Below are 18,812 nucleotides of genomic sequence, written 5' to 3'. Positions count from 1 at the left end.
CAAAATTGCAATGTAAATTTCACATTTTTTCATGGTTTCAGTAAATTTATTGCAAAGGATGAAAATGCACAATCTTAGCATCATCGCCATTCTTCTGGTTCCTTTTTGCAAAACGCAATCCACATGACTTTCTGCAACGTCGCTCGAAACGAAATCTTTGTAAACTTAGCAATCAGCTGATTTGCGGCTTTGAACTTGACGTGTATGATTGTCTAAAAAAAGGGAAAAAGAGAGAGACATAGCATCGACACATTTACGTCCTCCTTCGGAAAACGACGATTGCAGCGTTTGTTGACGGTTTCCATTTTAGGTGGAGGTAGACCCCTTGACAGTGTGTGGCGCTCCGCGCACGGCTGTGATTGAAACGGGCGAAACGACGCTTCATTCAACAAGTGTGTGCATAATTTCAAAATATTTTCGCGGCCGCGCGGGTGTCCGGCGGGCTTTCTTTGCAGCTGTTTTGGCAAACTGATAATTAGCATCCACGGACACCCAAGAGCGGCGCTGCAGATATTTCAGCGTGTCGCACAGATCTCTTTGTTAAAATTCTACACACATCGCGGATCATTCATAAATTCTTCCAACTCTCTGCTGAAAATGGTGAGTAGCGCCTTGTCTCCACGGGACGTTTCCCAGGATTTTTCCCAAGTTCGAATCGCAGGAATGAAATACTTTTGAGCTTTTTACCGTTAAACAACACAACAAAATTTCTTCGTCTTCTTTTTAAGTCGTTCCTAGGACTCCACAGGGAGTTAGCACTGTGATTAGTATAAACTGGACGTATTTCTGTCAAACGGAACTAAGCGCCAATTTAAGTTCCTTTTGAGGAATTTAGAATCCCGGTTAGCGCGTTCTGTCAAACGGAACTAAGCGCCATGGAAAAAAAGCATTGCGAGTAAACCCTGGTAAAAATTGGCGATAGGAGCTGCGTTTCAAAATACCATAGGAGTTCTTACACAGCCGACTAGAGAAGGCTATTGAAAATCATATAGCTGGCTGTAGAAAGCAGAGCAAATCATACAGCCGGGCTATACGAAGCTATAAAAAAGTATATAGTCGGGCTATAGTTCCTATCGCCGGGCTTTACACTTTATCGCCATTGGCTGTAAAAAGCTGTAAGAAATTGTGTGGAAACTCGTGTGCTTTGGAAATCATCAAGTTTGATACAGAACCACCTTAATATTTACAAAACACACGTTATATTTTCCTTTAATACATATTTTTTTCATCAATTAAAATTGGAATAATCCATACAGAGTGTGCAAACATTTCAAAATCATGAGTTGAATAACGCTGACTCCGCCAGATTAAATATTAGAGCCTAACATAAAGCGGAGATACAACAATACTTTGGCCGGGAGGTGACGATTTAATCACTTACTCATGCGTATTTGATAATTATCCCTGGTAAAAATTGGCGATAGGAGCTGCGTTTCAAAATACCATAGGAGTTCTTATAGCCGACTGAAGAGGGCGATAGAAAATCATATAGCTGGCTGTAGAAAGTGGAAAAACTCATACGGCCGGGCTACGCGAACCGATAAAAAATTATACAGCCGGGCTACAGTTCCTATCGCCGGGCTTTACACTTTATCGCCTGGCTGTTGCTTTTTCGCCATCGGCTATAAAAGGCTATAAGAAATTGTGTAGAAATTCTTGTGCTTTGTAAATCCTTAAGTTTGTACGGAATCACCTTAATATTTACAAAACGCACATTATACTTTCCTTTACTACATATTTTATTCATCAATTAAAATGAGAATAATCCATACAGAGTGTGCAAATATTTCAAAGTCATGAGTTGAAAAACGCTGACTCCGCCAGATTAAATATTAGAGCCTAACGCAAAGCGGAGCGGCGGCGCACTGGCGCCTACAAACCTAACAGGGATACCTCACGCATTGCGCAACGCGTGAAGTATCCCTGTTAGGTTTGTAGGCGCCAATGCGCGTTTCGCGTTGGCTGCCCGCCTGCCGCACCGCAGCGTGCCACGGCGCTTGAAGCAACTATTTCACACCAGAGGTATTGCACAGTATCATACGAAACTGAAGGCGCTCTAATAGGAATCGCAGGCATCCATCAGAAGTACGGAGCTTTCCTCGCAAAATAAATCAAGATACTATGGCACAAAAAGAGAGCGGTAGTCCAAAAACTAACTAAGTCCTAGTATCCTTATTAGTAACGTTTAGCATAAACTTTATCGTCTGGCTGTTGCTTACTCGCCATCGGCTATAAAATGCTATAAGAAATTGCACAGCCGGCTACAGAAGCTATTGGAAATCTTACAGCCGGCTTTAGGTCTATAGTATTTTGGAACACACATTCTACTGCCATAATTTTTACCAGGGTAGGACGGAATGAGCCCGATACCCGGTTCCGCCACCAATCAAAGCCCTCCTCTACCTTCCTCCTCCTATTTCGTTTAGTTCCGTTTGACAGAAATACGTCCTACTAACTCAATATTTTTCCCAAATTTGCAAGTGAGATTTTTCCCCGAGACAAATTCCATGAAACGTCCCGTGGAGACAAGGTTTAAACCCACTTGTTTTTGCCCAACATACGTATCAGAGGAAATTTTCCTCATCTGTACTCGCATCAATATAGCATATATACTGATGACAGAGTTTCAATTCTGCGCACATTTCCCATTTATATGGTAAATGAACGTCCTTTCGCAAAATAAGTAAACTTATGCAGAAACTGAGTCGAATTTAATGATATATATAGACGGCGTAAGTCCGCAATCACATACCTCGTTTGGGGTTCGTCTGAAAATCTCCGTCTCTATGTTATTTTTTAAGGAGAACAAATTGACATCATTCCTTGAAGTGTTTGCAGATTTTTTTTCGCACAGAGAAGGAAAATCACAGCAATTTTCAAGAATTGCCGTTGTGTAGTTTTCCGTTAAAAAAATAAAGTATGTCAGGAAGTCTGCGACGTCGCAACCGAGTTATGCGATTGCCGACTTACACCGTCGAAATGTATAATTCTGAATAATTTGATTTCACAAGTTGGCTACCCTTCGAGGCCCAAAAAGCCCCATGACTTAATCTCAAAATTACCGACATGTGCGTACCCTCCCCATTTAGGATATCTATTTTGGACATCGGATATTATTTTTTAACCTCTCATTTATCGCAATATTTTCAAGTTCCGACGACCGTGTGCCATAAACCGACCGTTGCTCACAAATCTCTCGGGAGCGGATCACATAGTCGCTTGGCTGACATACGGGCGTAACTACACTCTGTGATGAACCCTGTCCTCCATATATTTCAATGCTCTTCGGGGCTCATCTCAATGCGTAGTTACGTCCTTATGTCAGCCAAGCGACGACATAATGCGCCGCATCGCTGCGGAGCGGACACAAAAGCTCCGGCCTCGCTTCGCTTCACTTTTGTCGGCGTCCATCGTAGCCGTCGGGGCCGCCAAAAATACAAGATTTTCCCGGGAAACTCCCGTGTGAATTGGCCCCCGAATCGCTGATCTGACAACAAGATTGCTGGCGTCCGAATGCGTCGTGCACTTTCAATAGCCGCACTTATGGTCACCAGTGAACAATATCTCAATGCGCTCGTGCCTCAACACATAACAGAACTCTCCGGTAAAAAATAAACAAGTCGTATTAAATCTAAAGGTTTTTTTGTTTTTTTTTTTGTTTTTTGAATCGCACATTGTGACGTCACGGCAGGATTAAGGGTGGCGCATGGAGGGCGGCTATACCTGCCGCCATCATGTATGTGGGCTGACTATCCAAATTGATACACAAAGCAATATACAAAGGAGACAAAGGAAGTCTATAGCGATCTTATTGGTTGAAACGGAGAAAAAAAACACGGTTATTACACGGTTTCCACGGTAGTGGAACCGTGCATTTGGGTAATATTATTGATGAGCACAGTAGCATACCTAACCATGCTTATAATAGTATGTCTGTGCCCACAGTAATATTACGGTGAACAAGATCATATCACCGTGCTCATTGGTACAAGAATCAAAATCCACAGTTCTACTACCGTGGAATCCCACACTGAGAAAAAACTATGGTTTATAAACCTATTAGAGGTAAATATAGAACACCTATAATAGTCGTAAATAAACTAATGATTCTCGGTCTGTGAACCATACTAAGGTCTCTGTACCTAATTAAGGTACCCCGTACCATAACTAAGGTATATGTGCTATTATTATATGTAGAGGTACTACTATTAGTGGTGTTCCATATTTACCTCTAATAGGTTTATAAGCCATAGTTTTTTCTCAGTGCATGTGACATTACTACCGTTGTAATGGTAGAATAACTGTGTTTTTTCTCTCGGCTGTAACAACCATGGTTGTTACAGCCTAAGGGGAAATCGATGGACTAACTATTGGGTCTCTCGTGGGTTGTCGTCATAGAGTACGTCGAGTCGTAATGTAAATGGGGGAGCTGGCGCCATGTTCTGGTCGACGAGTTCCGAGCCCGGTGTGCGCCGAGCTTCGGTCACTTTTTCGATACACTTTTGATCCAAAATGGTTTTGTATAATACGTATTAATTCTTATCCTCTTTGTATACATTAGATGGTCGCGTCCCCGCGTATCGAAAAAAATCGATTATGTATCGAAGTAGTGACCCGGCGTGACACAGGAGTCTCGGAATTCAAGACCTGAAAAATGCTAAGAAGTGGCGACAGCTCGCGTAACGTCAAATTAAATGCCAAATTCGGCCTACATGATTCTCTTCGTATGCGGAAAGTTAAAATTTATTGCAGTTTATGAAATAAACGTCGAAAGTTTAAATTTATTGCAGTTTTTAAAATAAAGTTCCGTTAATTTTGGAATTTGTTGATATGCTAAATACCGTGATCTGATTGACATTTTAATGAGAATTCACACATCGTGATGTAGTCCTTAGTTTCTTAACTTAGATCATATACATAATTACTGTCGTCTCTAATGCGGATTGAAATCTCGCAATAAACGACTGTATTCTAATATTCTTTACGCCGCGTTTTTCAATTCAGTTGCTGACAGGAAAACGCCCATTTTCCCCGTCATTATGCTTCATTTTTGAACGAACTCAAGTCCGTGACGGATTTACGCTGAGGAAGAGGGGTATTCGACTAGGAATGCTGGATCCAATGCATGTAGCTCAATGTTGTCGATGCCGAGAGAATTCTCAGATTTTTCCCCTCCGAAGCGACTCAAAACAGGCCTATATTTTAGCCAGCACTGATAACACAAACAGTATTGTTCCCGCGGCAAAAGCGGACACGAGACAAGGCCGATCCAATTTCCACTAATTCCAAATCGCGGCTTGTTTGGAGTTATTTCCATGTTTTTTTCTTCATATAATTTGTGTGTGGCCTGCTATTCGATGTAACGATCAGCAAAATAAAATAGCTGCGCTCTCAACGAGAGATTTTTAAAGTTCTAACTATTTTAAAAGCGGAGAAACGCGTGCTCGGAGCTTCTTCACCGAATAATTAAGTGAAACCAACCAAAGTTCATAGTAACCCACACGACCCTAAGAAAGGAGACCATGGTATCGTCTAGCACCCTAATCAATGGGCACAAAGGTAAAAATGGAAAGGTAAAAGGAAAAATGTATTGTAATGTATTTGTACATGACCTTGTATCAGTTGACACGACTGGAGAAACAAACAACATTAAAACATCATTAAAAAAATGTATTGATGTTCTCGTAATAAAATGACAGAATATATGGGGTCCGCGAATATACAGGGTTGGGCCGCGGAGCGGCCATGGGTTGGAGCCCCGCATAGATTTTGATAAATATATTTGACGAACCTCCTCTATTTATCGATGTAAAAATACGTGTTACCTAATGAGCAGGGCTTCACCTTGGTCGCGATGTTGAAAGAAAAATAATCTTATTGACTTCAGTATGATTTGTTGATTCAACACATAACTCTTAAATTCATATTTTATTTTCTCTTATTCTTAAAAGGAATTGAAGCGCTGGATGCAGAAAGGGCATTTCTCGACTGCAGTGTCTCAGAATCTCTTCTAACGTTTCACCCATTATAATTGAAGCAATTGCAGGGAATTCGTTGAAACTTTTACTGAATTTTCTTCATAATGCTGGAAATGAAAAATTTCAGAAAATTCATTGAATAAAGCATTGAAGATTTTGAGACACTGCAATCAGGAAATGCCCTCTCTGCACACAACGCCTTAATTATTGCGTGAAGCGCCCGGATTCTTGGCAGAGACACTTAAATAAAATCTCAATAAAAAAAATGCCAAATTCTCAAAAAATTTGTTCATTGCGCCCTGTAAAATGTCTTTGTGACGATAACGCTTAAAGGTTATCTGGACGCCATCCATGAATGAAATTTAATCACAGTATTTTCCAGGTAATAATTCGAAAAATTTTGCACCAACTAGTCGTTCGTCCAGTTTCTGACAGTAAGTTGAAAAAAAATTGTCTGTAGTATGTGACATGTTTTGATTTTTGTTTTTGTTTTTTTAGGGAAAATGCTGCTGGCAGATACATTCAGAGACACTCTGTACAAGAGACTACCGTTCCTGGTATGGCTGCCAAAATACACGATGGCGGACTTCGTGCCCGATTTAATAGCAGGAATAACAGTTGGGCTCACCATCATGCCTCAGGCAATAGCGTATGCGTCATTGGCAGGCATTCATCCTAAAGTAAGTGCCAAACAACGGCAAAGCTCCGTGAACATACAATTTGTCTCGTTTTTTTTCTATTTTTCTAGAGCCAATGCGAGGGTCTTTGAAGTGAAAAGCAGTGGCAAGACGTGCTTTGCGATACATCGATTGATCTGCCATTTAGACCTATGGAAAAACATTGATAAACAGGTTGTTCGCAGCGAACACGCCTTAATAGTCGATTCTTTACTATAGCTTCAAATGGGGAACTATCTATAATCGCTCATTCATATCGGACTGTGGGCCGATATTTGAAATTGATAGACAAAGCTATAGACACAGAAGACAAAAGAGATATATGGAGGGCTCTTATTGGTGGAAGCGGATGGTTGCAATGGACAAAGAAGGTAGGTAATAGACTAACTATCGGCATCCCAAGAGAGACCCTATGGTTAGTCCATCATTTTCTCCCTTAGTCTATAAAAATTACCCAAATCAGTCAATAGGAATGCTCCATACTCCCCATGTCTTCTTTGTCTATCGCTTTGTCTATCAATTTCAATTAATAAACCTGCTGGTATCATTATTTACTCCATATCGACTGTTTGTGGACTGAGGTTCTTTACCTCGTGTACAATCACAATTTATCAATTTGATCTTAATGCACTTTAACCCATTTATTTCTCGTTAAGTTTAGGCAGGCACCATATTAGTATCTTATTAGTACACAGTTGCCCAGTATCACAAGTTGCCCATTTATTTTTGCAGTACGGACTATATTCGGCTTGTTTTGGAGGTTGGGTTTACATTTTCTTCGGCACAATCAAGCAGATAACAATAGGTCCTACTTCAATCATGTCAATTCTTACGTTCACCTACACGCACGATACAAACCCTGAGATGGTGGCCTTTCTGTCATTCATGGCTGGCGTCGTAGTACTACTTCTTGGCGTCTTCCGGCTGGGTAATACATAAATTCACGATACTTAAGAAAAGGATGCCCTGTGGTTTCTACCCTTAAGATTAAGCCATCGGAGCGATCAGCATGCATGCTCAGTTATAATTAGGGCTACGAGACTTCTGAAATAACTTCTCTGAGAAACTTATGAATATATCCCTTCCAATTTTTTGGAGAGTTTTATTTGCAATTTAATCTAAATTATTTGTAAATTCCGATGCACTTTATTCGTAAATTTCCGTAAAAATGCAAATTATGCTAGAGAATGATTCTGAACAGATGAATTTTAGTACGACATTTTCCCCGTCTAACAGACGTTTGCAGCCCTGAGCTATGCCTCAAATCGTCGTTTCTCTCACGAAAGAACGTAATTGCATTTCAATGTTGCCAAATTTCCCCTCGTAAATTGAACTTTCACCGGAGAACCTTGGTCATTTGTACCTGAAAATTTTCCTGATTTTTTTCCTGATCTCATGCAAAAATCAGAGAAGTCTTGAGAAAAATTGCTCAGGTGCACTCCTGTAAAACATTGAATTGTTTGAGTCCATTTTGCATCCTTGGAATGGAGTTACGCTTCTCCTTGCGGGATACGACGAAATGTGTGTGTTTTTTCTCTTAAATCTTCCGATGCAAAGAGCCTTATTTTGTTCCTTTGGAAGTTCAATTATGCATAACAAAAACATTTAGCCTAAAAGTTTGTTTTTAAAACCCCGTTCATGATTTTGTTAAATTTTGAAATTATCTGACTTTTTATGATCTTCCTTGATAGTAACCACAACACTTTTTTAAAATAATTTATACATGTTTTGATACATTTTTATCCAGGTTTTTTGGTGGAGTTTGTGTCTGTGCCGGTGGTATCTGGTTTTTCGTCAGCAACGGCCGTTTTCATGACCTCCTCACAAGTTAAAACTATCTTCGGTATAAGTTACAAGTCCGGTTCTTTTCTAGAGACCTGGCGCCGATTCTTCAAGCATCTTCCAGAGTATAGAAAGTGGGATTTGACTCTTGGCATTTCTTGCATCATCGTTCTTCTCTTCCTAAGGGTAGGTAAGCTCCTTATAATATTATTCTTTTTTGTGAGTTTTCGACAGTAAAAGAAGTAATTCAAAAACAAACAGACTGAATTCTGAAAGAAGAAAGCAGAAAATAATGGGGAAAAAATCAATGAACATCTTTTCCCTCGCCTTAGAGTGTAGCCTCTTCAGTTCTCATAATTGAGTTTTGAAGTTTTCATAAATTATTTAGTGTGAAGTATAAAGGTAATAACTCATATATTTCTACCCAAACGAGAGCTCTAAGCTATTCATTGTAAACGTGTCGTTACGCCTGAGCTCAAATACGCAATTATTAAATTCAAACTCTGTTTAAGATACCTTTTTTTACGTGCATTTTGAAATTTTTCATGGGTGTAGAGCAAGGTTACTATTTGCACGTAAATGACACAGTACTTAGGTAAGTCACATATTATTATAAATAGTTTTGAGCAGGTGCGCTAGGTTCGTCCAATTTACACTTTAATCGACGAATTAGCCCTCCAAACATTTGACGTATTGTGATTTGTGTATGACCTCTGCTAGTAATCATGGTTGGAACTGCAGTTTCATTTCCGATATACCTACCTTTGATGCTTTTTCAACTAAAAAAACTTAAAATCGCATGTTTTCAGTATGCAGAGAATTAAACTTTAATTCGAAGTAAACCATCCGTTGATTTTTTTACAGAAAATTGGAAGTTTAAATCTCACAAATAATGCCACGTTGAAGAGGATTCTCTGGTTCATCTCAACAGGGAGGAATGCACTTGTAGTTTTGATAAGTGGACTGATTGCTTTCTTCTTTGAAAAATATCACGATGCTTCTCCGTTTGTTTTAATTGGTAAGTCCTTGTAATTTAAATTCAGGTCGGGTACTCAATTGTTTTTTCGTAAGGTATGAAGTCGCAAAGTCTGTCCTTGGATAGATTTTGAAAATAAAAAAATAAATAAATATATAAATGGAAGAAAGGTAAAAAGAGAAAAATTCCATCTCTCATACCGACCATAATCACTAGATTTAATTTATCTTGCGAAGAAACTTCTGTGAGTCTTACTGAACCATCTGAACCTTTCAAAAAAAAAACAAAAAGAAAAAAAAGACAGTATAACAACTTAATCTGGGGGAGAGGCTAAAAAAAATATCCTGAAACAGGGATATTGATTAAAGCTTATCTTGTCGGATTATAACTGTTTTACCGTAACACTGAAAATGTAACTGGTTCTAAGATCGTAAATTTTCTTTTTTTTTTTCAAATTTACTTCGTCTTCATGTAAAAAATAAATCTTGTATCTTATTACAGCGTTTTTGTATTAACAACGGAGCTTTGATATGAACCCTTGTTTCCTTCCTCAAAAAATTACGGAAGTAATGGCGCTTGCGCTCTTGGTCCTATGTATATATTTTACACGGATGTGATTTTATTACTCCAGGAAAAATTGATTCCGGTCTACCGAAACTGCATCTGCCTCCAACACACACAGAGTTTGACGGCAAGGATTATGATCTTGTGGAGATGATGGAATATCTTGGCACAGGGATCTTCATTGTTCCCATCGTTGCCACGATAAACAACATAGCCGTAGCCAAAGTGTTCTGTGAGTATGTATGATCAATTAAATACACCTACACAAATAATTTTCTATAACGGAACATACTTAACCATCAAAGAGAACAGGCCGATAATCTGAAAATTGAGTAACTGATACGCGAGATGTCATGAGTGTCCCGACAAATTTCGAGACAAAAACTGTTCAAAAATATCATTCTATAAAATATGCCTAAAGGCAAACGATTCAAATCGAGTAGGATTTAAAATAAAAGCCGTCCCTCAAAAAAACTAAAATATAGTCATTATTAATTGAATGACAATAAACTTTATGAAAATTGAAAAAAATAAGAAGCGGAAAATGTGGAATAGGAAGTATCCTCCAATGAAATTCCTTCTAGACAACAATCTTGAGAAATAAGTATACACAAAATCCAAGCATAGAGATTCATTATAACCAAATGCAACTTTGCAAAAAATGTAAATCAGTGGTGAGAAGTGGAATTTACAGTTTACATACTGTTTTAATCTCATGCTAAAAATTGCCTTCAATCAATCGGTTCTGCAACACTTGTTGGAGGAAATTTTACATAAGTCGAGTCTCTTCAGCGGCGTTGCACTGAGAAACGAAAATTCGGTCACAGACAGGCCCGCCACAAGGGGGGGGGATACTGGGTCCCTGGTACCGGGGCCCGGGCCCTGGAGGGGCCCGTGACGCAGGTGACAAACCACTACGAATTCATGTGTAACCCTTGTCTCGTAGGGAAAAGTGAAAAAATTACCCTAAAAATTCCGCAAAAGGTGAATAAAGTTTCAAAAACACGCTGGAGCACTATAAAATTTTTCTTACTTTTTTAGAGATTTTCAAGATTTTGAGTATATGTAGAATGATATTTTTAGTAACTGTGTTTCATTTTCTTCCGTTGTCGGATGCTAAGAGGCTCCATTCTGGGCATCCTCGACTTCAATGGCTTAACTCCCTTGCCATAGACGTACGAAAGGGGAGTCCAGGGGGGCCCGGCTCCCCATAGAATTGAAAATTATCATCTGCCTCCTCAAAAAAAAATTTATAGATGTTTTGAATGCAACAATTCGAAAGTTTTTGGTGCTGAAAGTAAACAAAAAGGCGTAATTATTCTGCAGAAATTGATGGAAAATCTCCATCATAAGGGCTTCATAATGCGTCCAAATAGATTTAAAATTTCAAAAATTTCCCAGGGGAGGCCCCCCGGACCCCCTCCCCCCCCCTGTGCTAGGGGCCCGGGCCAGAAAATTGGTACCAGGGCCCGAGATGGGATGTGGCGGGCCTGGTCACAGATACTGGACTTTTTCGATTCAGGCGCCCAATAATTTCGATCGCAGGATCAAAAGTTCTTTGACCGTACTTTTTCGGTTACCCGAGCCTAGATTTTTCGGTGTTCAATATAAACCGACGTTTAGTATCTTTTGCCGACTTTTTTTTCTGTACGAATATCGTTCATATCACAGGGAATTCCTAAATTTAGGCCAGATTTCTTGAGCGTCATGCTACAGTGTTAATCGACATCGAAATTTTGCCAGGACGTGCGAGCTTTGGGTCACAAGTTTGCCACTACGTTTATGCCGTGAGCAGTTTGACTTTATCTAAAGCCATGAAAGATGATTGGCACGAATCGCATTCTTGCCACAAATCCACAGATAATAGCCTCCTGAATGGGTCTGTAGTACACTAGATATAGCCAACTGAGCATGCACTTTCTGGACCGCGTTCAGCAGAAAGGAACCAAGCCACGTCAGCTATTGCCAAATTTAACTGAGCGATTTAATTTGATACAAGATAACGTTTGTGCGGATTTTTTTGAAATTTTTGAAGAATTTGCTTCGTACTGCGCGGAAAATTCACTGAAATTTTCACAAATTCCGCATCACCGTTTTCATGTAAAAAATTGAACTGCCCGATTAAATTTGGCAGTAGCTGATGTGGTTTAGTTCCTCTCTGCTTAACGCGGTCCATTCATACGCCAAGCTCATAAAAAATGTCTAAAATTCAACCCCTTAATGCACGATTTTCATTGTTCGTATCGCGCTTTTTAAAATGTACCGCTCAGATACAAAACAGTTTAACATGTATAATTTGAATCATATAAATTATGCGATGAGGACTTGATTTTAGACATTTCTAACGTGTTCTTACAAAAAATCTCACCAACTGCCTCACATCTTACTTAAGTATAATGTCGATTACTTAGAGCAATTGAATATTTGCTAAGCGATATATAATAAAAGTAGATTTCCTTTTTGATTCAAGCAAAAATCCAATCGAATCAAGAGTATTTTTTCTTGTCAAAATTTTTAAGAGTCTGGACTCTAGATCCAAAATACTTTTTTCCAGTGTATTAAAATTAACCCTGGTGACTTGTGCCTTAACGTATATGAGAGGTAATGTGATTTTTAATGTTCTCAGCCGAGGGGAAGATTATTGATGCAAGCCAGGAGATGATCGCGTTGGGCATGACGAACATAATCGGATCAACCGTCTATGGAATGCCAGTGGCTAGTGCCTTCTCTCGCTCAGCAGTCAATAACGCCAGTGGAGTTGTCACCCCGATGGGCGGATTATGGACAGGTTAGTCTAAATGCATTTTCACCGAGCGAACAAATAACACAGAGGATGAACGCGTGGAGTACTAAAATATATTATCTCTAAGCGCAACGCAACGTATCTTCGGGGCTTGGATACAACTATTCGTGCTTGATGGATGTCCGCGTTGCATACACGCAACATTGAAGGCACTTTTGTGTTGCAGCCCGGGTAAACGCGGTGTGCCGTCATATGTCATAGGTAAAATGGATCGCGTTTAGCAGAAAGGAACCAAGCCACATCAGCTATTGCCAAATCTAACTGGGCACTTACAATATTTACAAGACAACTTTTGCGTATACTTTGAAAAATCTATGGAATTTGCTTCGTCCTTCGCTGAAAATTCACTGAACTTTGCACAAAAATCCGCACAACCGTTTTCTTGTAAAAACTAAATTGCGCAATTAAATTTGGCAGTAGCTGATGTGGCTTGGTTCCTTTCTGCTTAACGCGGTCTAAATGTTGCTCTGATAAGAGTCGTTTCCAAAATATATTTTCCCTGAAGTCAAAAACCGCGAGAAAAAGATTTACTGTCCCAATTTATGGCATACTACATTACTACTTGTACAAATTTAGTTGATTTCCATCGAAGAACGCATAGTGACATGTGTCATTATCTCCAAATTAGGAATTTTAGTTTAAAAATCAAGCTAGGTTTGCGAAACTATAATTGCTGAAACCTAATTTACCTCCCATGTTTTGTTTCAGGAACTTTGGTCTTGCTCTCATTATGGTTCCTCACGCCATTCTTATTTTACATCCCTAAGGCTAGTTTGTCCGCAATTTTGATCTGTGCCGCTGTTTTCATGATTGAAGTCCACACAGCAAGACTTCTCTGGAAAAACAACAGTAAGTTTTCTACTTTTTGGATAATATAAGAGCCAGGAAGAAGTGAAGCCAAATCAGAGGAAAACTGAGAGCGATAGTCACAGACTGCTTGATAGCATTGCATTTGCATCCTTAGGTTTTTTTTAAAATCTTCAAAGAAAGAAGTGCAATAGTGGGTTTCTATTTCGTACTTTTTTCTGAAAACAAAAAAAATGTAACTTTTCTTGTTTAAACTGAAATCTTCTGAAAAAAACTGGAATAATTTAGTTAGAATCCCAATGACGTGTAAAATAAAGAGGAAGTTCAAACATTTTGATCTGTAATTTCAAAGAATAAACTAAATTTCGGGTTGATTCTCTCTCATGGTCATCGAGAGTGTGAGCATGATTATTAATTCACCCTTTTTTGACGCTTTTATAGAAAGAGACTTGATTCCTGCGGCTGTGACGTTCATCATGTGTCTGCTGATAAATATTGAGGCTGGTTTGATCATCGGTATCTTTACAGACATTTCCATGCTGCTTTACTATAATGCTCGACCACGGATCAATTTTGACAGGAGAAAGGTAAAAGTTTACTCTTCCTGCTTGTTTGAATTGCGGTTCCACATTATGAGGTTTCATGATTGTAATTTAAAAATATAAAGAAAAAGACAACAACAATCACAACTAAAATTAAAATAGTTTTACTTTATTATATCCTGATAGGATTTATAAAGGGGGATGTTGACAAGCTCTATATTTCAAATATTTATCGCAACATTATTGAACAAAAAAACTTAATAAATTGAAATAAAATTTCGATTTTATCGAACGCGATTTTTAAAAGATAAAATTGACAGAGGATCAAGGATAATCGCTCAGATGTTGACGATCCTGGCGATTTCATCGCCGAAAAATCGTGAATAAATCGAAACTTAATTTTAAAATATCGCAATTTTTCCGTTAATGAATGCTACTTGGGTATGGTGAAGAACAATTTGATAATTCTCTCTACATTGATTTCCGGTCAAGATAAAATTCGAGATCACGTTTGTGGAACGGCCATCATGACTACCTTTTATCGGCAATTGTTGTCATTTTGTATCTTAAAGTTTTCTGCTGGATGTACACTTATGTAATTATTTTGATTATAGACCACAACGGGCTTGGAATACTGGATATTCACACCTTGTAGCGGGATTCTATTCCCGGCCGTGGATTTCCTTCGTCAAACAATCGTGGAACACGTTTTGAGCCAGTCAACGGAATCATCATCACTCACTTACATCGTAATAGAGTGCTCACATATCCATAAAATTGACATCACTGCGGCGCAGGTAAGCGACTGACTCCTCTGACTCCTCTACAGTTTCCCTTGAATAATTATTGGGCTACATTTCATGAGTAGAAACTATCAGTTCCGGCTTATTTTAAAAACGTCGTATGTGCTATTAATTTCCTCACGATGCAGATAAGAGCGTTTGTGGACATAGCCGGATTCACCTATTTGCCGCCCATGGGCCGCCTGTATTTTGCCGCCCCCTTCTCATTCGTTATGAAACTCGATAAAATCACTCAAATGAACGTGTCAGCAAAGGAGGGGTGCATAAAACGCATTTACTCGCGTTGAACACATTTTTCGGGAAAGCCCTATCAACACTACCAGCAAAAGTTCACGGAACTTTGCGCGAAAGTTAAGTTCCGTAAACCTATCCCTGTGTGGACAAGGCCTTTCATTCATAAGAAATGAACGAAAAAATTATGAAAGAACAAACATAAATGTGGTTCAATGATTTTAACTTCCGCCGCTGCGCCGCGCAGACCGCACCGTGTTGGACGCAATGCGTGAAGTATTCACGCAGTCTTGTAGGCGCCATGCGTTTCACGCTGACCGCACTGTGTTTTGCGCAATGCGTGAAGTATTCGTGCAGTCTTGTAGGCGCTAATACTTGTTACATGCCAATCGCCGCGCCGAGGGCTTCTCCTTTTCATCTCAAGTCCTCGTTATCATTTCACTCTAAGTCGCGCCGTTCTAGGCCAAATTGCGTGTTTGGTTTCTCTCGTAACTCGACTTATTGAGGGTGTTGTCTCTTGTGTCACTAAGAGGCGAAAAAATTAGAAATTACTATACTCTCAGGAAATGAGAGATTTTGTCGCCTTTTCTCGTTTGTAATTTTGTTTGAATAAATCCGATTTTTTTTTTTATACCTACACTTTAAAAAATTGCAAATTTTTGCCGCCCCTTAGATTTGCCGCCCCTTAGATTTGCCGCCCCTTAGAATTGCTGCCATGGGCCGCGGCCCATGTGGTCATCCCCTTAATCCGGCCCTGTTTGTGGATGAACTAGGAATAGTGCTATTCGGTACCATACAAAAAACAGTCGTTCGTTAATTAGTCTATTAGCCTCTAAGTTAGCAAGGAGAGAATTTAAATTTCAATTGGTCCAATTGGACGTATTTCTGCTAAACGGAACCAGAGACAGGTGGGATAGAAGGAGTGCGCTCATTAATCGAGGGCCGTAAGAATGAGTGGGAATTATAAAGCGCCAGTGACGTCAGCGGCAACGCCCCCCGTTCCGCCTTGGAGTCTTTAACTCATGAGCCCTGTCCACAACGTTCTTTCCCCATGCCTACAGGTCATGAGTGCCGCGTACAATTGGACGGAGTCAAATAGAAAGGAACAAAGCCACATCGGGATTGAACCGAGAAAGAGAGGTTTAAAGTTTAGCTCCTGCATAAGACTCAATGTAAAAGATAAACTTCAAGTTCAATTTCTGCAAAATTTGCTCCAACAAAAACTTTGAATTTTTGGCGATAGATAGGAGAGCAGTGGTCGAGTTCAAAACCACTCATAACTCAATTTTTTCCAAAATGTGGGTTGGTTCCTTTCTGCTTAACTCAGTCCAATGGGCCCTCGGTCCCGTTTGGTGGAATGCAAAATCCTGCTTTTCCATTTCCCCGAAGGGAATCACGCCCACTTTCATTTTGTTTCATCCACCTCTCTGTAGCACACCCCGTCTTTCACTCTCGTCTATAATTCCGTTTGGCAGAAATACGTCAAATTGGAGGGAAGTTTTGAACTATTTTTGAACTCAGTTTTAGCAAGTAAGAATGTGGAAAAATCCCGCAAAATGATAAAGTTTTGCATTTTTAGTTATGTCTTGCTTTTGTTTGTTTTCAGGGTATCAAATCACTGATTCATGACCTAAAATCGAGAGGTTGCTACTTAATATTCTTAGATCCCAATGACAGTATAACAAGGATAATCTCAGGCATCTGCAAAGACGAGTTCATATCATCACCCTCAGTTAACCAACTAGAAAGGGTACTGAACAAAGGTACGTATCCCATTTTCGGCCATTTTGGGATCCAACTGGCCGCTATTTGTCGATTTAAGATAATGACTTTGGGTTTTCGCGAACGATTTTCTTTTGCATGCTTATTCGAACAAGCTATCACAAGAGGGTCATTTTTTTGAAAAAAAGTTTAGGTCCATCACCATACCCCTTCCCCAAACATCCCCTAATTAATAAATCTTTACCTCAATTATAGGTAAAACGTTAGTAGGTGGGACTTCTCGGACACCCTGTTTTTTAGAATTTAGATGACTAGTGCTTGTAGATTAGCTGAACTGAAGCTGAATCTGCAGACCGTCTATTTTTCTGCTGTATGTGGCATCACCGGGTAAAATGAGAGTAGCGGCCAACTTTCAGTTTCTCCTGGTTTTACCTCAATATCGCGATGTCAGAGCTTAATCCTCGTGCATAGCACTGGTTATGTCAAGGGATTAACGGCAAAACTAAAGTTCGTTCACCGCACTTGGCCACCTTCCCCGATAAAAATGACCGATAAAACTGTGTCAAAATGCCAATAAAACAGCTCTGATCTAAATTACTGACATTAGTTGAGATTAGTAGAAAATTGAATTGAATCGTGTTGTGCAAAAACAGCGACCATTTTTTCTGCTTTCAATTTTTATATGTTGATACCTAATACTTTTCAAGAGTTGATACAATCATGAAAGTGGTGACAACACTTGTTTTGGGATGAAGATAATCGTAAATCAAGTATTAACATCACTTTCATGGTTGCATTTAACTCTGTAAAGTATTATCAACCCCCCAAAAAAGCTCAACACTGGGAAAATGGACATTTGCGGTTTTCGCACGACACGGTTTAATTGCTTTCTTGGCATTCAGGCGCTGTTCTACAGATCATTTGTATGAGGAATTTCAACCCGCAACACTTCACTTCCATAGTGTCATTTGGAAAGTCGATATTAACACATTCTCCGTCTTTTTGGGTGTGTTATGGGACAATGGTTAAGGCACCTTAATTTTTTCAAAGTATCACAGCTTTATGTTCACGATTTGGATTCCGAAATTAGATCAAACATAATACTAGAACTTAGGAAATTTTTAGAACCAAATGGTGTCTGAATTGTCTATCCGGTAGCAGCGACCAAATCGACCAGATCAATTGGGGATTTAGTAATTTATAATTCACGACACGCACTCTTGGAACCGTCAATTGTTATGCGAGCTACTGTCGTGGTTATTTTCGTACGTTGAGCCTTGGAATTTTATGTTCATTTCTGATTGCGCTGTTGCACGATACCAGGGAGGAGACTTTTTGATAGACTTGAAATATAACCGAAAAAATTGCATCAATGTCCAGTTGGATGTTTATAGCTCTGAACACGTTTCTCTGATACACAGGGTGTTCCAAAAGTACCCTTCCCCTCTAACTTTTTAACGGCTCGAGATAGAAAAATGAAACTTTGGGAATGTTTCTATCTTAAAGAGGACCATCTTCCGGGGGGATCAAAATTTTTGCCCTTCCCTCAGGGGGCCCGAGTTTTGACCGAGTTAAGGGGGGAGTGGGACTCTTGGAACACCCTGTATATTAAACCGTGGTCTGTCACTGCACCCCCGGAGAAAGTCGTCACCCACCGGCCAAAGTATCACAAGCACCATGCGACGTTTCAAAGTTCCCACCGTTATTTTATTTTTTTACAGAAAAATAATTGTTCAACGAAGCTATCCGAAAATTTTGCTGAATTTTCTTTGTGCTGCCGATAAAATTCAGTGAAATTTTCAAACAGATTCATCCAAAAATTTCTCTTTAAAAAAGTAAAATGGCGTCGGAAATTTTGAAACTTCTCATGACGCGTGTGATACTTTGGCCTGAAGGTGACGAGTGAATAAATTTGATCAAAGTGCAA

General features: G+C 39.4%; 1 protein-coding gene across 1 annotated transcript in view; it reads left to right on the top strand.

Annotated features, from left to right (window-relative positions):
• Nucleotides 1–18,812, top strand: part of LOC109036168 (sodium-independent sulfate anion transporter) — a 42,372-nt gene that overhangs the window by 20,128 nt on the left and 3,432 nt on the right. Inside the window, exons 2-11 of the mRNA XM_019050143.2 lie at nt 6,477–6,658; nt 7,388–7,583; nt 8,403–8,623; nt 9,302–9,455; nt 10,045–10,209; nt 12,604–12,765; nt 13,489–13,629; nt 14,029–14,174; nt 14,744–14,926; nt 16,770–16,926. Coding sequence (XP_018905688.2) covers nt 6,477–6,658; nt 7,388–7,583; nt 8,403–8,623; nt 9,302–9,455; nt 10,045–10,209; nt 12,604–12,765; nt 13,489–13,629; nt 14,029–14,174; nt 14,744–14,926; nt 16,770–16,926 — 1,707 coding nt within the window. The remainder of the gene's footprint in view (nt 1–6,476; nt 6,659–7,387; nt 7,584–8,402; nt 8,624–9,301; nt 9,456–10,044; nt 10,210–12,603; nt 12,766–13,488; nt 13,630–14,028; nt 14,175–14,743; nt 14,927–16,769; nt 16,927–18,812) is intronic.

Source organism: Bemisia tabaci, chromosome 2, assembly GCF_918797505.1.
Source record: "Bemisia tabaci chromosome 2, PGI_BMITA_v3".
NCBI lineage: Eukaryota > Metazoa > Arthropoda > Insecta > Hemiptera > Aleyrodidae > Bemisia > Bemisia tabaci.
The sequence above is the reverse complement of the archived record's forward strand: the minus strand, read 5'-3'. Positions and strand labels throughout refer to the sequence as shown.